The sequence below is a fragment of the Canis lupus genome, chromosome 18 (assembly GCF_011100685.1).
Source record: "Canis lupus familiaris isolate Mischka breed German Shepherd chromosome 18, alternate assembly UU_Cfam_GSD_1.0, whole genome shotgun sequence".
Lineage (NCBI taxonomy): Eukaryota > Metazoa > Chordata > Mammalia > Carnivora > Canidae > Canis > Canis lupus.
In genome coordinates this window covers 6,434,232-6,459,200 of record NC_049239.1, presented here as the reverse complement: position 1 = coordinate 6,459,200, position 24,969 = coordinate 6,434,232, and the positions used below count along the sequence as shown (strand labels likewise).

General features: G+C 42.8%; 1 protein-coding gene across 1 annotated transcript in view; it reads left to right on the top strand.

The window, feature by feature from the left end:
• The window catches only part of VOPP1 (VOPP1 WW domain binding protein), a 105,283-nt gene that overhangs the window by 40,661 nt on the left and 39,653 nt on the right, over positions 1-24,969 (top strand). The window contains exon 2 of the mRNA XM_038562627.1: positions 14,716-14,774. Within this exon, the coding sequence (XP_038418555.1) occupies positions 14,716-14,774 (59 nt within the window). The remainder of the gene's footprint in view (positions 1-14,715; positions 14,775-24,969) is intronic.

Genomic DNA, 24,969 nt, shown 5'->3' with positions numbered 1-24,969 from the left:
CATTTGTGAGTAGCACCCACCCATTCTGGTCTGTAGTGATAGACTTTTCAATGGCTCATGTTCTAGAAACACTTTTACAGTAAGCGGGTCCTGGAGACAGGATCTCTAGGTTAGCAGTAAGAGTCTCCAGCATATCAGCCGAAGAGGATGGTGTCTTGAAGCCCAGGAGGTCTGAGGGCAGCTGAGGGGCGAGGGGAGGCAGAAGGCAGTGGGATGTGACTGAGCTAGGCTGGGACTGATGTTTGGGTCCAGTTCTGTGAGCTTCTATGCTTACTCTGAGCTGCAGCTTCCCAAGTGGGGCCCTCTGGGCCTCCTCACTGGCTTGTGGGGAGGAGCTGGGGAGAGCAGTGAAGGACATGAGAGATCCCTGCCCTGAAGCAGGACTCCAGCCAACACCTGCTGTAGCCTTCAACGTCTACTAGTTCTTACTAAGTGGATTTGGGGAGAGTGAACTTTTGCAGGTGGTTTGAGAATTGGATTTTTGCCTTAAATGCTTTGGAATACTTTGAAGTGGGAAGAAATGGGAGCTCTTGGGAGATTATTGTTTCTTCATGTCTTGGGAAAGCAGGGGCAGCCCCATTTTTTGTGCTTTTATAAGACGTTGTATCCTCCTTATAATACGCTCAGTGAGATAGATATTATTGTCTGTATTTTAATTGATGAGGATATTACCAGTGTTTTATTTGTGATCATTCTGTAATTGGTTTCATTCGTGTGACCTAATCAATGGCAAGTAAGTGTGGCCCAACCACTGGCTGTGCTGTTTGCCCTGTGCCTGTCCTGGAAGCCAGTGCAGTGCTGAGCTGAACACTGGATATTCTCATGTGTTCAGGTGGTTGGTTAGCTGACAGTTGAATTTTCCAAAGCCTGGCTCAAAGTTTGGGCTTCAGAAAGGAGAACCTTGTAGGGAGTGTTGTATGTTATATTCCTAAAAACTCAAATGTGGTGTTACTTTGTCTGATTTATGTGCTTGACTTGCTAAAAAGCCTGATAGCTGTTGGGGCGCCTGGGTGGCTCAGTTGGTTAAGCACCTGACTCCTGATTTTGGCTCAGGTCATGATCTCAGTGTGTTGGGTTTGAGTCCAGTGTTTTACATTGGGGTTTGTGCTCAGTCGTGAGCCTCCTTGAGGATTTCTCTCCTTCTGTCCCTCTCCCTGCTTGTGTGTGCATGCATTCTCATTCTCTCTCTCTCTCTCTCTCTCTCTCTCAAATAAAAGAGTGGGTGGGTGACAGCATGAAACAGTGCACCAGGGAAAGAAAATCTGCCCTTGGAGACAGCCTCACATGGGCTGCAGTTTGGTGGCCACAAAGGAACAGCCCCTTTCTGATCAGACCAGGGGACAGCATGCACAGGGTAAACCATGCCTCCTGGCTCAGCTGCCTGTCCATTCATACAGCATTTTAGGACCAAATAAGAAGAAAATGCACATAGAAATTCTTGAACACTGAAGTACCTATAGTTTTATTAAATTTCATCAGCCATTGTCCCCACAGAGAAAACTGACATCTTATTTTTGGTAAGTTCAGGAAGTTTTCATCAAAGCCCCAAATGACGGAAACTCCAAGGAAGAGCATTCCAGGTGGAGGTAAAGAAGATCTAGACTTGTCATGGGGAGCTTGCACTCTAGAGGCAGGTAGATGGAAGGTGGCTAAGGAGGGAGCAGAGACATGAATTAGGGGGCATGGCCATGCCAAGGCAGGAGCTTTCCTGTGAGTCTAGAGCTTAATCTGCCAGTGAGGCATTTTGAGAGTTCTAAGAGAAGCTTGTTTTCTCTGAGCTCCACAACTTTTGTGTGTTTGTATGATGGAGCCCTATATAGGATAGAATTGTATTCAGAAGAAAGGAATTTGTGACCTCAAGAAAAAATGAAAGAAACTATAATGAATGAGGAGCCCTGGAGATATCAAAGACTTGATGCATTGTGCTAGGTTCTCTTGGTTGTCCAAGAGTGCCGCATAGCCACCTGAGCATTATAAAGTCTCTTGAGAAGTGAGGGAGGCGTGTACAGTGTTAGCAGCCACTCAGCCAGGGCTTCAGAGGTGTGGAGGTCGTGCGGGCTCTTGGTGCTCAGCCCCAAGCTCTGCTCTCCTGTCTCCACCTGCCTCCACCTGCCTCCACCTGCATCCTCCTTCCCTTCCTCCCCCACAGGCAAGCTTATACACTCTTTCCACTTGCCTCGTGGCCTCAATTGCCACCAAGGAGTGGGGTGCTGGAGAGGGACAGAGCTTGAGGACCACATGGGATGGGGTGGAAAGAAGAGGAGGAGTGGGCATAGCATTTGGCTGATGTGCCATGGTGGGCAGCGGTGCTGTTCTTGGAAGTAAGGAACCCAGGGGTAGGGAATAGCCAGAGGCTCTCTATTCTGGATGTTGGAGTCTCACAGTCCTGGAGGCACATGGTCAAGATGCCAGGTGGCAGCTGGAAAAAGGTCCCTGGCCTGTGTCAGAGTCCTGCACAACACAATGTTCTGGCATCTTGTTGTGGTCAAGACACCTGCAAGAGAGCCACCATGGAGAAATGTGAGGGGCATTAGGTCAGTACTGGGGCAGCTGTAGAGTGAGCTCAAAAGCAAAAACCCATTTCGTGGAAATACTGAACTTCGGGCTCAGAGTGATGGAGACGGAGATGCCTCCCATCAGGGTAAAGCTGTAGGCAGCCCCAGCTTCCCAAACACAGCTGCTCACCATGTAAGTGAGAATTGGCACATGCTGCAGCCGACGACCATCACAGGACCATGCACCTGCCAAGACAAGGGTTTAGAAAATCATGCATGAGAAATGAAGCCAAGATAAACCAGTGGAGTTTAGATATCTGAACTAGGAGACCCAGAGAATATCTGTCTGTTACATGTTTGTAGAACGTTTTTTGTCATCTGCTCTTTTGCTCCTGCATCGTGTTCCTTTTCTTTCCCCATCCCCCACTGCCCCACACAACCCACACAGAACGATTCCCATCATAGATTTTAAAAAGCAGGACACAGTGACAGCTATTAGGAAGGATAGCTGACAGCGCTAGGAGACAGAGCTATGAACAATTTGCTGATATTCTTCCAGAAATGTGTTGTTTGGGATGGAGTGCCATTGCTGTCTGCAACACTTACAACAAAGAATTGTCTTCCCTTTAGACCAGAGTTCTGTCTTCCTCCTTCCTATTTTCATTCATCCCGCACTCCCACCCCAGCCCACATCCCCAACAGGAGAAACAGTAAGGAAGAAAAATCTGGGAGGGTCACAGGTACCCAAGACAGGGCATCAAGCGGGTGATGTGAAAATGCTCAACATGTGAATTGAGTGTAGCTGCAAGTTAGAGGTGCGTAAGGCAGGTCCCTCAACCCCATACCCAGGGACTGTGTTGGGAGCATATTGCCTTTTCTTCTTTAACCTCACATATTAAGCACCCTTACATGCTTGGCAATGTGGTAGCTCGAAAGAACCGAACATGAGTTACGCTGATATGTGCCTGCCTTTGTGTTTGGGAGAATAAGGGGTGGTGAGGCCCCGTTAACACCCAACTACTGAAGCCCAGGTGTGTAAATGGTAGGGTCAGACGGTATCCACCGAGTCCTCCTTCTACATTCAGTCTTAGGAAGAAATTCCTATGTAAGTTGATACCTGAAGGATGAGTAGCTGTTAGGTGAAACTGCAGGGGGGTGCTGGGGGATTGATATGGGGCTCCCCTGGTAAATTGAAGACCCAGGGAACGACAGTGTGAACTTTCTGGGGACAAAGAACGGGCTGGAGGTACTTGGCACGACAGGAGGCATCTGTTGTACTGACTTTTGAATGTGGGTGATCCCACCAGCGTTCAGCCTCCCATTGTGTTTCGCCAAATCTCAGCTCTTTTAAGGCTCTTGTGCTCCTTACAGGTAGGATCCAGACTTTTAGCAATTTGTATGTTATCAAAGAATCCAACACAGTTTCCTTCTAAAGTGTAAGTCAAGGTATAAGTCAAATAAGCCTAAGTTAGGAAACCCTTTTTTTCTTTTTGGCATTTTGCTCTCAAGCTGCTGTGCTTATTAATCCTTCTAGGCATTTCTGTCAACAAAAGATAAGAAATTGGCATTTTCTCATTAGTTTAGTGGTTAAGTTTTTTCTTTTAAGATTTATTTATTTATTCATGAGAGAGACACACACACACACACAGAGGCAGAGACACAGGCAGAGGGAGAAGCAGGCTCCATGCAGGGAGCCCGACGTGGGACTCGATCCTGGGTCTCCAGAATCACGCCCTGGGCTGAAGGCAAGTGCTAAACCGCTGAGCCACCCAGACTGCCCCTCTAGTGGCTAAGTTTTGGATTTGCTGGCAGACTTTGACCCGACTGGAGAAGAGGGGTCTTTTTAGTCTATGTCTATTATCCATTTTGGGAGCACTGCGCGATGTGTTTGGAAAAAACTGACTTTTCAGTATTCTCAGTCACTTCCTGTGGTAGATAGCATCCAAGTAGGGTGAGCAAGTTATAGATCAGGTGGTTGCCAAGCTGATCTGTTGACTTTCTCATAACGTGGCTCTTGTCTTCTGTAGTCACATTGAAAGGAGTGACCTTCCTGGCTTAGGCCCTGAGGGAGGGTATCCAAAGTTTCCATGTTTTTGTCCAATGTTTTTTTTTAGAATTGGGCCCATAACTAAGGTTGATTGTATTCATTTGTTGCCAGCAAATAACAGTAGCTCTACTATTTCCATCTGTTATCACTGCTTTTAGACCATTCTAATTAAATCTTCCAGTCATCGGTTTTTGAATGAATGATGTTTTGTGGCATTTGGAAAATCTGTCACATAAACTTTTTGGCTGCAGCTGATACATTCGCTTTGTGCTGTTCCGTGCTAAAAAGTTGCACCTCTCAGTATTTTTAGCAGCTAAGAACAGTTTCTGAGTGTGAAAGAGGTTGGTTTGCCCCCTGGGTGGGCTTTGGGCTCCTTTGGTTTGTGATTGTTCATGGCGGGTTGGCCAAGTCTTGGCAAAGCTGCTAAGCACTCGTGTCGTTTGTTTTGCTCTTGAAGATGCAGTAAATGATAGTGCTGAGAGTTGAATGGTGCTCTAAGGTATAATTTCTAATAACTCAGAAAGTTTATTTTGGAAGGATGGAAGGGGGTCTTTCATGTGGTTTCAATCATCATTTTAGTTTTCTTCTAGGCAATGAAATGCCTAAAATAAATCTCATTCTGGCTCCCTGTGAGAGATGTGACAGGCATAACAAAGAATGGGATTGTGAATTATTGTGACATGGAAAATTGCGACATCTGTACATTTCCAGAAAACAATGTGTAGATATTAGAAACCCACAGACTTTATTCAGATCCCAACTTCTGCTTGTTTCCTGTGTTACCCTGCCAGGTTAGTTCACTTCTCTGAGACCTTCATTTACTCTCTTGTGAATACATATACTGCCTAACTCTCAGGTTGTTCTGCTGTTTAGTGAGATGTATGAAGAGTACCTGGAGGATAATAGCCATTGCGTGAATGATAGCCAGAGTGAAAAGATGCTCTCCTTCATTAGTCATGAGGGAGATGCCAGTTAAGACCACAATGGGATACCAGAACAGTATCAGAGGGTTGACACAAAAAAGACAGATAATAGTAACTGTTGGTGAGATGTAGAGGAACTAGACCCCTCACGCACTGCAGGTGGGAATGTAAGATAGCTGCCTAGGAAGACAGAGTGGAGACTCCTCAAGAAGCTAAACATTGAGTCACCATATGCTTAGCACTTCCACCCCTGGGTACGTACCCAAGAAATAAAGACATATGTTCACTGAAAGATCTGCATGCAAATATTCATAGCAGCCTTGTTCACAATAGCCCAAACAAGGAAACAACCCAGATGAATGGATAAGCAAAATGTGGAGTATCCATTCAATGGAATAGCATTCAGCACTAACAATGAGTGAACTGCTGATACAGTCAACAGCATAGATGGACAGAATTTAGACATAAAAGGCTATAAGTCGTATGATTTCATTTAATTGAACCTTGTGGAAAAAGCAAGACAAAGCTAAAGGACGATCAGTTTGCCTGGGGCTGGGGTAGGAGCTAAAATTGACTGCAGAAGGACAAGAGAGAACATTTTGGGGTAATGGAAATGTTCTAAAATGGGATTGTGGTGTTGAATGCACAAGGCATATAAAATTCTAAAAACTTGCCAAACCGTGCATTGAAAATGGGTGACTTTTATGGTTTTGATACCGTGATTTATACTAAGAAATACATATTTGGTTTTCATCCCAGTAAAGGCATCTGTTGTTATATTAATGACTTGACTTTTGGAAAGCACCTAAGGATGGGGAGGCTGGTTGCCTGGAGAACCAACCATATGATGAGAGGGTTGGAATTTTCAGGCCTACTCCTGATTCCTTGGGAGGGGAGAGGGGCTGGAGGTTGAGTGATTTACCAGTGGTCGAGGATTTAATCAATAATGCCTATGCAGTGAAGACTCCATAAAAACACAAAAGGACTGAGTTCAGAGAACTTCCAGGTTGGTGAACACATAGAGATTTAGGGAGAGTAGTGTGTTCAGAGGGTATGGAAGCTTCATGCCCCTTCCTTTTATCTTGCCCTGTGCATCTTTTCCATCTGGCTGTTCCTGAGTTATATCTTTTTATAATAAACCAGTGATCTAGTGAGTAGGATGTTTTTCTGAGTTCTGTGGGCTACTTTAGAAAATTAATGGAACCTAAGGAGGGGGTTGTGGGAACCTCTTATCCATAGCCAGTAGATCAGAAGCCCAAGTGACAACTGGTGTCTGAAGCGGGGAAGGGGCACTCTTGTAGGACTATGAGATCTAATGCAGTCTCCTGGTACATAGTGTCTGAACTGAGTTAAATTGTAGGATACCCAGCTGGTGTCACAGAGTTACTTGGTGGTGTGGGGAAAATCCCCACACACCTGGTGTCAAAAGTGTTGTGAGTATGGTTGTCCTGTGAGAGTAATGGAGAAATATAGGAGTGTAAGTTTTCCAACATAATGGTGTATAAATTAAACCTTGTATTGAGCAAGAACTTGGATCACATGACTGTCCTAGAAATTATGCATTATGTTGATAATTGTTTTAAAGAATAGCATGGTTCTCAGAACTCTTGTGTTCTAGTGACATGACTAGGAATGCCTGTGTACCTAAGTGTTTGGAGTCTGTCAGTGGATCCCATCTTTTACACTAATTTAGGACTCATATGCCCTTTGCATCGTGGTATAATGCTTGATTATTGTTAGAAGAATTTAAGGCTGAGGTAAAGAGATTTTTGCAGAGTAACCCAAAAGAAATCACACTGTCCCGGGATCCCTGGGTGGCGCAGCGGTTTGGCGCCTGCCTTTGGCCCAGGGCGCGATCCTGGAGACCCGGGATCGAGTCCCACATTGGGCTCCCGGTGCATGGAGCCTGCTTCTCCCTCTGCCTGTGTCTCTGTCTCTCTCTCTCTCTCTCTGTGACTATCATAAATAAATAAAAATTAAAAAAAAAAAAAAGGAAATCACACTGTCCCAAAATAACACTATAAATTTAGGCTTGTATTGTTCCATTTTTCCTATAAATACATATTTGTTTTTACATTGTTAAAAGTAAATGTATGTGATGTGTTTTAAAATGACCGCATAAAATGAACATTTTTTTCATGATGTTAGACTTTTTATAAATCCAGTTTTAATCGCTGGCTGTACGAGAATCGTTCCAGTACACCCTTTCTAGCCTTGTGTATTATTTTTCACAAACTTTGTTCATCTGTTACTTTTTATTTAATTTGTAGTAGGATAATGTTCACTTTTGTTAACCAATTACATTTTCCTCATTCTAAATGTTTCTTTATGCGTACTCTCCACTTCTTTATTGGGTGATAAGTGATCTGCATTTTAAGGTAAAATTTGACAGAAATTTAGAAACAAAATGTTCCATACAGAAGTTACATAGACAAAACTTGGAAACTTGGTTGCCAAAATGAGTAATGAAAAAAACCCTCTCTAATGCCACCAAAACCATAATTTATTGTCATTACTTTGGAATATATCTTTATATATTATTTCCTTTGTACTGTCTTGTATAACAACTATATGCTATCGCGGTTTTGCTATTTTATTGGCTTTATTTTTCTTAGCAAAATGCTGCCATACAATTGTATATTTTTCTAGAATCTAATGGAATATGCCAACTAGTAGATTTTTGGATGTATTATAATTTTGTTAATCAAATCTTAAGTTAGGTGCATTTCAAAGTTTTTTTGATATATATTGAAAATTGTCTTCCTGAGACATTATATTTTTAACACTATTATGTGATAATGTCTTTTCCCTCATGCCCTCATCAACAGTTGATACTAGTATTTTTTAAACAATTTGATAGCTAAAACCATAGAATTATACTTTACATTTATTTGATTACTCGTGAATTTTACCTTTTGAAATAGTTTTATTGACCTTTTGTGTTTCTTTGAAGAATTGTCATATCTGTTTTTTATTTTTTTCTTGTTGGGATTTTTTAATCTTTTTCATATTGGATTATATAAGCTATTTATTGCTTAAAGATATTAAATTTACTATATTTGAGTAGTTTCCTCTATTTTATGCCTTTTAATTTTGGTTATCGATTTATTTTCATTTCCTAGAGATAAGGATTTTTACCCACATGCATTAAGGACCTTGACTAAGCTCCCCTACCATTCTTCTGTTAAAAACTAAGGCAGATAAAGCTAACAGGGAAACTTTATTCAGGATAAGTTATAAGAATCCACAGATTTTTTCCTAGGGATATGTAACTGGGCCAGATTTGTGTCTTGTAGTCTACATGCCCCCAGAATCTTTAAGATGTTCATAGTGCTACATCTCTAATGGTTATTTGCTGGCAAAGAATAATGGCTGATTAGTTTCTTCTGTAAGACACTAGGGGATCTTTTATTTCTGTTGTTTAAAGAGTTTCTCAGCTTGCTTTCCTTTAATAAACGATGCTTGTGAGAAGCCTCATACTTATTTCTAAAAAAAATCAAGGTTCCTTGGAGATAGATGTTCCTGAAAAAGAGAATGTCTATATGCCCAAGGATTAAGTAATTAGCACTTAGGAAATTGATTAAAATTCCAATACAGGAATTTTTATTCCTGTTTTACTCCAGAATGTTTACTCCTATTTATTCTCTGAAATTCATAGACCTTGATATAATTACCTGCTACTCCCTCCATAAATTCTTGCTTGGTCTTCAGGAAGGACCGGCTGCACTCTGCCTCTGTCCCTGGTCCTGAGCACCAGCCCTGCCAGCATCCAGGAGGCTGCCTCTTTGTTCAGAGTCTGAGCTGAGTCTAACTGCCCACCATAATTTGGCTGGCACTGAATGCGGCCTAGATCCTAGGGCGTGTGTGTCAAGTTTAGTTTTGATGATGTGAAAGCAGCACCGCGGCGCAGCAGGGCATCTTTCCCCTTTGACAAAGAGAGTCATCAAACTGATCCTCCTACGGCCTTCCCACCATTTTGAAGCAAGTTGTGGACTTATTTGTACAGGACATACTAGTGAAATAGGTTAAAAAAAAAAAAAAAAAAAGAACCCTTGCTTTCCAGGTGTCTGTGGGATTAGTTCTGTTAGTGAAATGCTAGGTTGCCAGTTTGCTATTCATTTAAAGATCCTACTCCACCTCCCTCTGAACAGGAGGAGAAAGGGTGGAATTTTGATGAAATCCATAGTGTTTTGAATCCTTCACTCGTGTGTCCCAAAGTCATAGGCAGCTTCAGTTCTCTTAGAGCTGACTGTGTGTTATGTGGTGCAACCTTCTTTTACCTTGGATTAGGAAAAGGATGTGCCATTTATTAAACCCTGGCATGTGGGACCTCCTATATGTAGCACAGATAGATATAGAATAATTTATGTCAGTGTGAGGATTACTGTTGGGGATTAGCAAGGATTTGTTCTTTGGGCTTATTTAGATCCTGGCTAAATATGGATGACTATATTTAGGAGAGCTCAGCCAAATTTGTAGATATCCTAGTCCTTGAATAATAGATCAGTGGGATTTTTCCCTGACTACAGACGTCTTACAAACCTTTTCCGTCTAAATCTTAGATTACCCTCGAATGAATTGCTCTTTACAGTAGGTGTTTTCTGCATATTCTGCTTTGTAATAACAATCCTGCATATTCTGCTTTGTTAATAATTTATAAACTTCATGTTGCTGTTCTTTATGATCTCCTTGAGAAATAGATGGTCATGCTTATTATTATTACTTTCATTATACACATAGAAGGAGTATTACCTTATAAGTGGCTTGAGGACCTCCTGTTTGCCCAGAACCATAAAGCACCCTGGCTGTAGAGGGTGCCCCATCAGGAACAGAGAGCAGTGGACCTGATTTTTCCTAAAAAATATATTTTGTTTCAGTAGATGGTCAGTGCTTGAGAAAACTATGGTAGTGTCATGGTAGTAACAGTGGTAGAGTGGGTTGGCCTACTTTTAGGGTGGACATAACCCTGAAGGTGTTTTTTTTCCCTTAGTTTATATTGTTAGATTTTTTTTTAATTTTTATTTTTTAGAGAGGGGGCTTATTTGTTTTAGGGAGGTTTTGGAAAACTAAATACTTAGAATCTTTGTCCTCAAGAGGTTTGGAACTAGTGCTTCTTTGTAGATGATAGGTAATCACAGTAAAATGGGTCTTAGAAGTCATTTGTTGCAGAGAATTAAGAAAGCTTGACTCAGGGCACACACTTAGAGATAGAATTGCTGGCTGGGTGTGAGATTCAGTGAACTGTACCCTGATCTGGCCAGACATTTGCTGCTTTCAATCTCAGTTACTTTGTAAAGCCATCTTATACATTCAGCAGGGAAGGGAATCTGTCCTGTTTTACAAATGAGAAGGCTGAGGTCCAGACTGCTAGCACCATGGCCGATAAGTTCTCAGAATGAGAACCCAGCATTCTAGGTTTTGATCAATTTTTCTTCTGTGGGATGGATCCGTCCATTCCCCTTGCTTTGGGTGCTCTTTCCAGTGGACCCTAGCATAGTGCTGTCCTCATACCACCCCTCTGCTTGCTCATGAGGTCACTTCTGAGAGCCCACCATTGTCTGGGAATGCTCTGGAAGCCCCCTCCCCTTACTCATCCCTCACAAACTCCAATTTGGACCGCATGTCCAAAGCCCCAGCTCTCTGGCTCTGCCCTGATTCCTTATGCTTATGCTAAATTTATGCTAAATTTGGGGATTGGAATTGCTAGGGTTTGTTGGTAGGCTTCCACTTGGCAGAACCTGGCTCTCGCCCATGGGTGGTTTGTAGCAAGGATCTTCCTTTCCATCTCCTGCCCTGTGGAACCTAATCTTCAGTCCTCCTGTCAGGCTCTTGGATTGATGTGGAAGCTGACTTTGACACCTAGGGCTCAGTGAACAAGCATTTAGTGAAGGAAAGGCTCAACAGTGAAAATTACCAGGACTTCTTAGTCCTCATTCAGTGTTTCAGTTGATACTGAAATATGTGACACTGTGTTCTTCCTACTACCCAGCTGTAAAATGGAATAATACCCCATCTAACTTGTACGTGAAGTATAGTATGTGTTATTCAGTGTTAACATTCCTTACAAGAAAGCTGTTGTAAACGTCCAGCTACCAAAAATAATGAAGAAGTTACTTGGATATTTGCGAATTTCAAAAGCATAAACTAATTTCAAGTAATGATAAAATGAAACTGTGTTTTAGTGGTAGGCAGCTCAGTTCTAAAGGTGTTTTCTGTTTCAGGAAATGTGACCATAAAATTTTCTTAAGAGAATCCTTTGTGAAGGAACAGAGGTTGATGTTTTTCAAAATAAGGTCTTACCCGAGTAGCTTAGTGGAAAATGGTAAAAGGTGATTGTTAACTATCTGTGAACAAAAGTAACGGACAAGGAGGTGTCAGTGCTTTCCGTGAATATCCTGGCAACAGTTCCAGAAATAGAGCTGTGAGGTCAGAGGGAGAATAGGATGGAGGTGGTGTCCGTGACATCTGAGGGCGCTGGGAGGGGTGTGAAGAGAGAGTGTTCTCCCCACATTTCTTGTGAGACTCTTCGAATTTCCCAGCTACCTGCTCTGTTTGCTTGCTTCTGGCAAAGCCAGTGGCATGTGCATGTATAGTCTTTAGTAAGTCTTTTTTGGTCTGAGAAGAGGAAATTAAAAAGAAAATCCTTTTTAACTTAATATTTTCAACATGAAAAGCCTGATCCAAAAATCACACTATATGAAAAAGTACACACAGAGAAATCTCTGCTCTCTCCCAGAGGGTAAACATTTTCACTAGTTTTTACTGTACCTTTCCTATGATTCTGTTTGTAAGAAATTAAACAAATGTGCAATTTTCCTTTTCCATAAAAAGTAGCATACAGACACACACTTTTGCATATTATTCTTTTGGTTAACACTGCATCTTAGAAATTATGTCATGCTGTTTTTAAAGGACGTCATTCTTGTTGGCCACGTCATGTGGATTTCCCATGGCTTATATAATCAGCCTGCTGTGAGTGGGTATTTGTGTCATTTCCAGGATTTTGCTGTTAGAAATAATGCCATGATAGATAGCCTTGTGCATATGATGTTTCATGTTTGTGGAAAGATAATCAGTGTTTTTAATTAATTTTTTAAAGATTTTATTTATTTATTCATGAGAGACAGAGAGAGAGAGAGGGAGGCAGAGATAGGCAGAGGGAGAAGCAGGCTCCTTGGAGGGAGCCTGATGCGGGACTTGATCCCAGGACCCTGGGAACATGACCTGAGTCGAAGGCAGATGCTCAACCACTGAGCCACCCAGGTGTTCTGATAATCAGTGGTTAAAGCGAAATAACATTGATGGTTTTCCAGATACTGCCAAATTTCCTCCCCAAGAGCCATGTATGAGAGTGTCTGGGAGTTGTGCTGTCTGTAGCAATTCAGGGCTTTTATATACCCTGTTGTAGTTCTGAAGCTCATACACACTCCCATAGATCCCATGCACACATCCGTGTACGTCACGTACCCCCACAACACGGGCAGCTGGGTGTCAAGGAGGTCACGGAAGCCTACCTTTCCCAGGGTCTGTCTCCCTGTTGGTGGCAAATCTGGAAGCAGGATCCTGTGCCTTGGTCTCGTTCCCTTTCTGCCATCCTGTAGTCGTAGGACAGTTTGGGGAGAGTCGAGCGTCAAGTTCTAAGAAAGTGTGCCCGTCTCCAGTAGAAACATATCTAACATGCTACCTGGAAGAACGACCTGGTTTCTCAGCTTATAATAGGGGACTCTAGCGAACTGAATTGTAATTTAGGGCAGAGACCTGAAATTGCTCTTCCTTGCCAAAATAAATTGATTTCTTCAGCTGTCTGAACTTCATTTCTTGAACTGGGCAGGAACTAACGTAGTCTAAATTAAACTCATTTTCCATTAATAAAACTGTGTCAATTCAGGCCACCTGAGTGTGCTTCTGAGTGTCTAACGCACATTAAAAACAAACAAACAGTGTTTCACACTCTTTTCATAACCCATCTGATTTAGCTAGCGTAACACATAATATCTGCATTCACCTTTCCCTTGGCACTCTGCTCTAGAGTTGGCGTCTGCTTCTGAAACTTCCTTATAGCCGTTGGGAAGACTGTTGCAGGAGGGTATTGCCATACACCTGCTAGGGCTGGGAAAGGCAGAGGAAGGATGCCCGGGTATGGGGGTTGGGGTGGCGGTGGGAGATTGGTGAGACACTTAGCCCCTGCCTTGCCCAAAGAAAGCTTTGTTTTCTTTTCTTTTCTTTCTTTCTTTTTTTTTTTTGAAAGCTTTGTTTTCACTATGCCTTTCCCTGTTTTCCTGCTGGTTGCTTTGCAAAGCACTATAATACTTCGAAAGTATTGTTTGTACATAGGGTCCAGTGAACTGGATCACAAATGTAGGAAATTGTGAATTTAAAAAAATGATAGCACAAGCTAAAGAATTTTAGAAAAATCTTGTTCAGGTGCATAGAGTGTTTCTGCTTGGAGCAGAAACCCAGAGACCAGGGCACTTAGTCTCAGCTGTTGATGTGGGAGGTAGTTAGTGCCCCAGGGTCTCATTACACCTGTTCTGCTTTCCAGGATGTCAAGTGTCAGACTTCCTAGGGAAGCTCTGGGGAGGCTTCTGTTGTCTTTCCTTGCCCGCTTCCTCCCTGTTTCTCCTCCCCCGGAATGAGGGCATTGATGCTGGCCAGTGAAACCTGATTTACAAAGGCGGGCAGATGCAGATCCCCAGTGGGTGACTGGATTTGAATATGGACTTTGGAATATACTGAAATATAAAGATCTGGAAATACTAAAACTGGGAGAGGGGAATAGCTTTCAAAAATGAAAGGTGGAAAATGGAAATATTTGTAGTATTTTATTTTTAGTGTATTTTAGATATTTGAAGTATGGTACCATATGAGTTTTTAAAAATGGATTGTCTTTGGTTTACCTTTTTAATGAATTGGTCATGCCCTTGTATTTAGGGATATAAAAGGTTAGAAAAATGATCAGGAAGTAGATGTTTTCCTCCCTTTTAAAAAATTAAAGAAATTAACATTTCTTTAACAATCAATTAATTAATTAATTAATCAACAATTAATTATTTAATTAATTAATCCTGTTTTTAAAGAAATTAACAATCGTGGGGGTGGATCTCCCACTGATTCTTTGTCTCTCCTAACCCTCTGCGTTTCACACTTCAAGGTCTATCAACTCACCCATATTTGTGCCTTTTTGTCAGATGTTCTTAACAATACACAGATGACTTTCCATTGACAAAGTTTTTATTCCTTCTGTTTTCAGTGCACAGAGGCCAAAAAACATTGCTGGTATTTTGAAGGACTCTATCCAACATATTATATGTAAGTATTTGCATTTTTCTATTGGTTTGATTTGTGGTCACATCTTTCTCTGGGAATTATTTCTTTCAGAGGCAATAGGACTTTTTTAGGATGGGTGAAACTCAGTCCAGGGAGGCCTTCACCCTTGGTTTCACCAGCCTCTGCTCATGAATGTGCAGGTGACCTCTCTAAGGACACAGCTTGTGCGGACCACCTCCTTTGAGGACAGCGTGAAATACCAGGTGCTTTGTTCTGGGATACATATCCACTCATCCATAATTGGACAAAAGGAGCAAGATGTCTTAGGAGGGCCAGGGTGATGTTGGTTTATACACATTTTCCTAGGGAAAGGGAGAAAATGTAGTAAGAGTAGAATTTTGAACTTGAGCAGGATAGGAAAAAACCCTTACATCAATTGCTGTGTGTGTGTGTGTGTGTGTGTGTGTGTGTGTGTGTGTGTGTGTTTTGACAGTGGTCAAAAAGATCACCTGGGCCTGGGACCCTCCCTAGACAGGGGACAGTCAGCCTTTCATGGCCCTTGGCTTAGAGCAGGTTATGCTTCTTCCAGTGCCCTGGGTGCCTGCTGGTGTTACTCTGATTAAAGCATTATTGTATTTAACTCTTGTCGTTTTCTGTTTTTTTTTTTTTTTTTAATGTCTGCTGAGTTAGCCCCTGGCTATGCTGAACACCTGCCTAAGTAGTCAGATTAACTCTCCGGGTTATCAGTTATTCTTTTTATTGTGTTTTGAAGTTCTGTAGGCTTTGAGAGGAATGCTCCACTCCACACCAATTTTTTCTAGAAAGTATTATTTTTGACAGTACATTTTGTAAAACATGAGATCATTCAGTAATGTATATAATTGCATTATGGCAGAAACACTGTATATTTTATCTATAGGGAGATTGGACAGGAGATACATACTAGTAACAAGGAATGTTACTTCTTAATTGGTCAACATGTACATTTTTATTTCCTGCCATTCGTCGAGAATTTCTTTTTCTTTTTTTTCTAGATTTTATTTATTTACTCATGAGAGACACAGAGAGAGAGGCAGAGACATAGGCAGACAGAGAAGCAGGCTCCTCATAGGGAGCCCAATGTGGGACTTGACCCCCTGACCGGTTTCGCGTCCTGAGCCAAAAGCAGACGCTCAACTGCTGAGCCATCCAGGCATTCCTTTTTCTTTATTTTTTTTAAAGATTTTTATTTATTTATTTATGAGAGACACACAGAGAGAGGCAGAGACACAGGCAGAGGGAGAAGCAGGCTCCATGTGGGGAGCCTGATGTGAGACTCAATTCCGGGACTCTGGGATCACACCCTGAGCTAAAGGCAGACACGCCATCGCTGAGCCACCGAGATGTCCCTCTTGAGGAATTTCTGATCTGAAAGAGACCAGAATAGGAGGAGGATGGTCACCTGCCTGTGAATGGGGACACACTGACAAGCAGGGGTTCCCAGTGCCCCACAGTGCAGAGTTCTGGCTGAAGGCCTCTGCAGCTGCAAAAAGACAAAACCCACTTGGAAAAATTGGTTAAGCAGTTAACCAACTGAGCCACCCAGGCGCCCCTGAAAACAGATCTTTCTCAAATTGTTTTGTAGATCCGCTAATGAACCATTTCCTGTTTTTAAAATATATTTATTTATTTTAGAGAGAGAGCAGGTACATGCACACATGCAGGTGAGTGTGTGAGCGGGAGGTGGGGCAGGGGGAGAGGGAGACAGAATCCCAAGAAGATTCCCTGCTGAGTATGAAGCCCAAGTTGGGTTCAATCTCACAACCCTAAGATCGTGACCTGAGCCAAAGTCAAGAGTTGGTCTCCTAACCCACTGAGCCACCACCCAGGTGCTCCTATTTCCTGTTTTTTTTAAGGTTGGGAGTTGGAAGTCATTGCCATTCTTGTGTTTACTTGTTTGTTTAATCCTTTATTCACTTACTTATTCCCTGTATTTGGAAAGGGGTTTTTGTATGACAGAGAGCAGAGACAAGCCCTGTTCTTGTCTTTAGTGTGGTTGGTCTGCTGGTTTGGATTCCTCTCAGCTCTCTTTACCAGTGGTGAGGAGGGTTCTAAAAATTAGAAAGTATGTACGTATGTATTTTTAATTTTACTTGTTTATTCATGAGAGGCAGAGAGAAAGAGAGAGAGAGAGAGGCAGAGACACAGGCAGAGAGAGAGAAGCAGGCTCCATGCAGGGAGCCCGATGTGGGACTCGATCCCGGGTCTCCAGGATCATGCCCTGGGCCGAAGGCAGGGGCTAAACCACTGAGCCACCCAGGGATCCCCAAAAAATTAGAAAGTAAAATCACTCTATTATTAGGGTGCTGAAGCTAATATAAAAAGTGATAATAGTAATATTGAGAATTTTACTACAGCCTAGGCATTGTCCTATACCCCTTACATGAATTAATGCCATTTAACTCCACAGCCACTTGAAAACCCGAGCCATACACACTAGTCTTCGTGATCTGACCTCTGGTCTCTCTGTCCCCTTCACCTGAATCCACACCTGTGTTAATGCTCTTCTGAACCATTGCACATTCTTTCTGTTTTACCCAGCTTTCTTGAGATATAATTGATGTATAACATTGTATAAATTTAAAGTGTTGATCTGAGATATATTATAAACTACCACCATAAGCTTTAGCTGACATCTCCATTGGATCCCATAATTGCTTCTTCTTCTTTTGTGGTGAGAACACTTAGATTTACCGTCTTAGCAACTTGAAAGTCTATAATGCAGTACTGTTAGCTATAAAAACCAGGCTATACTTCACATCTCCAGAACTTACTCATCTTACTACTGGGAATTTTTGCTCTTTGACCCATGTCTCCTCAGGCTCTGGCAGCCACTATTTTACTGTCTCTGACTTTGGCTTTCTTGGATTCCACACGTAAGAGAGAGCGGACAGTGTTGTCTTCCTCCGACTTATTTCACTTACCATAATGCCCTCAAGGTACATCTGTGTTGTTGCAAATGCAAGAACTTCCCTCTTTCTTGTGGGTAAATAATATTTCATTTTGTGTGTACATCTTATTTAGGTTGCTTCCGTATCATAGCTATTGTGGATGATGCTGCAGTGAACACAGGACTGCAGGTATCTCTTCAAGATCCTATTTTCCTTTCCTTTCCATGTTTACCTAAAGGTGGGGATTGCTGGATCATATATTCTGATTTTATTTTTAACTTTTTGAGGACTCTCCTTTTTTTTTTTTAAAGATTTTATTTATTAATGAAAGACACAGAGAGAGGCAGAGACACAGGCAGAGGGAGAAGCAGGATCCATGCAGGGAGCCTAATGCGGGACTCGATCCTAGACCCTGGGATCACGCCCTGAGCCAAAGGCAGCCACTCAACCGCTGAGCCCCCCAGGCGTCCCTTGAGGACTCTGCTTACTGCTTTCCAGAGTGGCTGACCCAGTTTACAATTCCAGCAGTGCACGGGGTTCCCCTGTCTCTATATCTGGACACTTGTTATCTCTTATCTTTTTGATGATCGCCACTTTAAGAGGTGTGAAGTGATACCCCTGTTTGGTCTTGATTTGCATTTCCTCATAATGAGGAAACCTTGAGCACCTCGTCATGTCCTTGTTGGCCATTTATTTGTCTTCTTTGGATAACAGTCTATTTAGTTCTTCTGCCCTTTTTAATCAGATTATCATTATTGTTATTTTCCCTTATTGAGTCGTAGGAGTTCCTTGTATATTTGGGATCTTATCCCCTTACCTGTTAAATGGTTTACACATGTTTTCTCCCTTTCCTTGGGTTGCCTTTTCATTTTGTTGATTGTTCCTTTCGCTATGTAGTAGCTTTTTAATTTTTTTAAAAATTATTTATTTATTTATGAGAGACACAGAGAGGGGCCAGAGACACAGTCAGAGGGAGAAGCAGGCTCCCTGCAGGGAGCCCGATGAGGGACTCGATCCCGGGACCCCAGGATCACAACTTGAGTCGAAGGCAGACGCTCAACCACAGAGCCCCCCAGGCATCCCTAGTAGCTTTTTAGTTTAATGTAGTGTAGCCCTTTCTATTGATGTTTGTGCTTTTGCTATCAGATCCAAAAACTTGTTGCCAGGACAGATAGTGAGGAGCTTCTTCCCTATATTTTCTTCTATGATTTTTAGTTTATGAGGTGTTACAAGTCCTTGATCCATTCCAAGTTAATTTTTGTGAGTGATGTGTGATAGAGGTCCCATTTTATTATCCTGCATGCATTTCTTCAGCTTTCCCAGCACCATTTGTTGAAGCGACCATTCTTTCCTCACAGAGTCTTGGCTCCCTTGTCAAGTATTAATTGACTGTATATGGGAGGGGTTATGTCTGGGCTCTCTGTTCTGTTCTTTTGGTCAATGTATCTTTTCATGCTAGTACCAACTGTTTTCATTACTGTAGCTTTATGGTACACTTGAAATCAGGAAGTGTGGTACATCCAGCTTTGTTCTTTCTCAGGATTGCTTTGGCTATTCCTGGTCTCTTGTTTCATGCAAATTTTAGGACTTTTTTTTTCTATTTCTGTGAAAGATGCCATTGGAATTTTGAAGAGATTGCATTGAATATATAGATGGCTTTTTAAAAGATTTTATTTATTTATTAGAGAGAGAGGGGGAAGAGCAGAGTGAGAGAGATGACGTGGGGCTCGATCCCAAAGGATCATGACCTGAGCTGAAGGCAGATGCTTAACTGACTGAGCCACCCAGGGGCCCCTCTGGCTCCCTTTCCTTAATCACAGACTTTAAGTGCTCTAGGATCCAGAAGATCAGGGTTCAAATATTTGCTCTGTGACCTTCTTTTTAATTGAGGTGAAAGTCACATAACAAAATTCACCATTTTGCAGTGAATATTTCAGCGTCATATAGTATATTCACAGCATCATGAAGTCACTATCTAGTTCCACATGTCTGTTCCACCCATCCTTTCTTTACTAGCCTTTGACCTTCTTACTTAGCTTCTTACTTAGCTTACTTAGCTTCTTCATGAAATGTGAACGTGAATGTTGACCTGGTTGGTAATATGGGGCCTGTGTGTGGTCAGCACTGAAATCAGACATAAATACATACACGTACCCAAGGCCAGCTTGCATCTCCTCTGTGTGTACACAGGGTTGCTCCTTCTACAAACTGAGCTTGCCCTTTGACTGTACCTGCAAGGTGTTTCGTATGTGAAGGCTCTCCTCCCTGCTTTCCAGCACATTGGGAAAATGAAGAGGAGTGAGGAGAAGTGGCTTTGATAGAGTCTCCTTCACCCAAGCTCATGCTGCTCAAGGACAGATATGCTGCAGGCCAGATGGTAGCACAGAAAGATCACAAACCCAACCAGAAGCACTTGGGTCTGCGGAAGACGTGAGGAGCAGCTCCGTTGTTCCCTATTCACCTCTTTGAAACCCTATCATGGTTTCTGTCAAGGTGGCACAGATGGTGGTGCTGGTACAGGTGACTTGTATCCAGCTTGAGTCACCCTCACTGGGAGCCTGGAGGTCGAGATCTAGCTTCCAGACTAGAACCGTATGGTCTCTACACTGGAGGACCAGACTGGCCTCACCACTCATGTTCACTGCACAGGGTACCGCTCGGGGGAGGGGGTGCTGTGCTTCACTCATTCAGTCCACAGACACTTGTAGAGCGTCTGCCGACGTGTCTGTTGCTGGGAGACGGTGGCACAAGACATGGAAGGTGCTTATGCTCCGGGGAGCTGCAGTATAATAATGTGTGACTGAGCAGTTATTTTTGAAGCACCTTTGACATGAAATGTAAAACCCATGAGTTATAACAGATCTCACTTCAAAAATACATTTCTGGTTCATTCTGCCTTTCATTTCTTCTGGGTAAAGTGCTTTATATGAAATTCTCCAAAAAGGTAATTCCTTAAAGATATGTTTACCTGAGATGGTGTCCTCTTAATTCTGTGACAGGATTTTTTCCCCTGCAGGAAACATATTCCAAATGATACCTCTGTTCTGTGCCTATAACTTACCATGGAAAGAATGCATTAGGGAGAGAACATCTAGTTTGCAAACTTGTTTTAGAGACTTAACTCTTCTATTTGAAATCTAATTTCGTTTGTCTCAGCCGAAGTCCCATATGGTATTCCTACTTCTCCTGCTTCCCTTCATGTTCCTGGATTTTATTCCAGCATTAAAGTTACCAAGCTATAAGAGGCTAATTTTTAAAGATAATTAGGTTTCCATTGTAGCTACCTAGATATACAAGATTACCATCATCTGTTTGGATTTCTTCACGCTAAATTATCTTTCTCCCTTCAATTTTTAAAAAATTTCTTTTCATTTTTTTTAACCTCTGTTGAGCTGGAAGCCTGCATACAATGTATGTACAAACAAAATATTCTCCTTATTTTTGAAGAAAAAAAATCCCTTTGAAATCCAAACAGAAGAACAACACGTTTCAAATGTTTTTTTTTTTTTTTTTCCTTTTCCCCTCCCCTTCACTCTACTACCTTTCTTTCTTATCTACAGGCTGCCCTTTCAAAAGCCTTTAATTAAAACGTGCCTTTTTTGTACTTTGGTTCAGAGCTTCCTAGTATCTCCTCCTAGCAACAGTATGATTTAAAAATAGCTGGATGGTCATGTGGCCTCACCAAATGTAGTTCCTTCACTTTCATTCTCTGCTTGAATTGTTCTTCTATCAAGGACTTGCTCACTCAGCCCCCTCTGTCTACACAGCTTAGAACACCATGTGAGCAGGAGGCACTAGATAAGAAGATAAGAGAAAGACCTTGCCAAGGAGCACGTCCTGGGACACTGGCAGGCACAGGGCCACACGGATCTGAAGGAGTGCTCTTTCCTCCTTCTTTGTTTAGAGTCCAGAAAGTACTGCAATCAAAGGTGGCATTTGTCTAAATGCAGCCTCACATCCTGGAGCTCACTTTGATGTTAAGGTAGCTGCAGGAAGCACTGAGTCCCTTGTGCCTTGTCAGGTGACTGGGAGCTACTGTCCTGTCTCAGTGTACCCATTACTCCTGTGTGTGCAGAGGGCAGCCATGCAGCATAGGAGAGGTAGTTTTGGGCTCTCCTGCTCTCACCTGCTGAGCAACTTGGCAAATCACTTGGCTTGCAGGCCTTCGTTCTCCTGTTAGGAAGTAGGTATGGTAATGTGTTAACTACTATATTCGGTTGCGGTGAGGGTGGATACTCCTGTGCATGGTCACAATGAGCGTATCATCACTAATACGTAGTTGCATTATGGAAGGACACAGGTCAGGGTCCTGTGTCCATAGATGACCAGTTGGCATCCCTGACTTCACATACAGGGATTGCCACCTGCCCCCCCCCCCCCCCCCACACACACACACAGAGGGACAGGAGGACTGGATGAGTTGGCTCACTGCGGGGCATGCCCTTGGTGATTCTCAGAAGGGCCCTTCCCAGCCTGGCTCCGGTATCCAGAGGTTGGCATGGGGTGCCCTTGGTGCCTGAGTGGATGGTGCCATGGCCACAACTGACCCCTTTGTGGGTGAGGGGGGATGGGGGCCCGCAAATCAGGAGCAGTGTCTCTCCTCTCTAGAAGAAATGTCACCCTTTCTGCTGAGATTTGCAGCCTGAGGCTTGTCCCAGAGCCTCTCTTGCCCACAGCCACCATCTATGGATGAACCTATGTCTTCAAGAGCAGAGGTGGGAGATGGCTTGGGAGGCAGAAGCAAATGGAACATCTTCCAGGGCCGAGTCTGTGATGGGCACATGGATGGGGGAGTTTCCAAGTGTGAGGCCAGAGACCTCAGGGCCTTCTCCAAAGTTGACAGTGGTAAAAGAACCTCACATGGAGGGCTGGCAGGACCTCAGAGCATTGGCTCACTCTGCAGTGGCCCCCAAGATCCACCCATGCTTCCACGTCTCCCTCAGACCAAGGCAGAGCAGAGGGTTCCTTCAGTTTTCCAGACTGCAGCTGAGATAGGGCCCTCCACAATTCAGGGGAATTATGAGGGAATTGTTATAATGCAAGACCTAAAATGACAACAGCTGACGCACATTCTGTGCAGCGCCCTTTCTAAGCTTGTTATATGGTCTCCTCCAGAAAGCTCTTAATAGTGACCTCTCTTCCTTTATCTGTTTCAGCTGAGGTGCATGTATCCTGCTTCCCTTCATGTTCCTGAATTTTATTTCAGCATTAAAGTTACCAAGCTAGGGATCTCTGCATGGCTCGGTGGTTTAGTACCTGCCTTCCACCTGGGGTGTGATCCTAGGGTCCCAGGATCGAGTCCCGCATCAGGCTCCCTGCATGGAGCCTGCTTCTGCCTGTGTCTCTGCCTCTCTCTCTCTCTGTGTCTCTCATGAATAAATAATTTAAAATCTTAAAAAAAAAAGTTACCAAGCTAATAGAGGCTAATTTTTAAAGATAATTAGGTTTCCATTGTAGCTACCTAGATGTACAAAATTACCATCACCTGTTTGGATTTCTTCACGCTAAATTATCTTCGGTACCATGTTCCACCAACAGACTTATTTCCTGTTGCCAAAGTAAAACATCCATCGTCTCCTTCCTAGACTAGGAGTCCATTGAGGACTCGAGTTCTGTCTTGCTTTCTTCTCTCTTTGCTAACACAGGGCCTGAGAGAAAGCATTTGGTGCACATTTAGTAACTGAAACAAATGGTGGCCTCACCCCTGGGGAAGGCAAGAGTGAGTCACCGTTGATCTTTAGTGATGGAAGATGTTTTAGGGACTGGAAGTCAAGACCTTCTCTATTCCTACTCTGCCATTAGGTTGACGTGTGATCATGGGCAAATCTCCTGACATTTCTGGGCCTCAGTTTCCTATGCTGAGTACTCCAAGGTCTCGTCATGCTTATTCTGTGACATCCTCCAGCTGTCTGCAAAATACTATCGAGCATAGGGAATAAAAGATGAATGACCAAGTAGGCCGATGAATTGTAGAAGAAACAAGCATGCAGATGTGGGGTGGATTTTAGCTCATTAAGGGTCCACCCATCTTGCCAAATACAAAGCAACCACCTAATATTTTCTTTTAAAGGAATGAGTCATCTCTCTTCTGTAGGTCTTAGCATTGACACAACAGTAGGAGAAAGATGTTAATCGCACAGTCAGCCAGTGGGATGGATCTAGGAGCCTGTGACCATTCAGTGTTTCAGATTTTGAGGTTCCTAAGACATCTGGCTAGGTGCTGAGCTGAAGCTTTGTGAAAGTCAGGTACCTGGATGTTAATTCAGACAGTGTCTTTTTTCATGTGATTTTAAATAAGCCAGAGAAAGCTTGTGATGTAGATGTGCATATTTCCTGTTCTTTATGAGAAGAAATGAATCTAGTCATTTTGTTCCAGGAAGTTGAGGGTAGGTTAGTAGTGAGTCGGGTCTTCTTAACTAGACACCAATGATTTTGAAGTGAGATAAACTACTGGCTCTCTGGAGAGTTGGCCAGTGGGAAAGGTTTGACCCCAAAGGTCATCCTTGATTTATCTATATTTTCTTAGAATACTCAGAAAACCTTAAAACCATTCTTACATAGTTTTACAAATGAAATAACTGGCAACAGGTGAGGTTAAGCCATTTACCTGGGCCTGTAGCTTCTTTGATGGTCTTTTGCATAACTGGTCATATCTGTGTCTGCCACATGACTAGAACAGAGGTGCAGAGGATTTGAATTCTAGATGTTCCATCTACTCACTTATTTTAGCTTTGGCTTTAGATCTAAGTACCATTGAAGGAGAGAATGTGGGGAAATCTCTTGGAAGTCAACCCCCGTGAGACTCAAGGGAATCCACACCATGCCCGGCTCAAAGGGAATGGAAGGGAACACATGGATGGAAAGTGTTTTGGTCAAATACAAAAGGAAGATGGGATACGTGAAATATAATGAATGATTACATCACCAGGGCCATATGTTAATCTCTCTAACATTTATTGAGTACCTGGGGAGGGACCATGGGAAGCAAAGATGAGGGAGCCAGGACCTGCCATCCAGGAAGGAGTTCATGGTCCATGGCTTATCTGGCAGCAACATGTGCCAAGCTCTGGGACAGAGGCCATTCTTTCCAGTACTGCCCTTTCCTTGCTATTGGTTTTGACCAGGCCGTCTTCAGGCCCTACTCCCATTGGAGTGTTGAAGCTTCTTTTAAAGCATTCACATTAACCTGGTTTATTGCATCTCTCTAGGTTCATTTTTCTGTTGTGAATAATTGTGCAAGTGGATGAAATATTACTTGCAGATGTCAGATCAGCATCCCAGAAAGAGGCCTTGCAGAGCCACAGCCA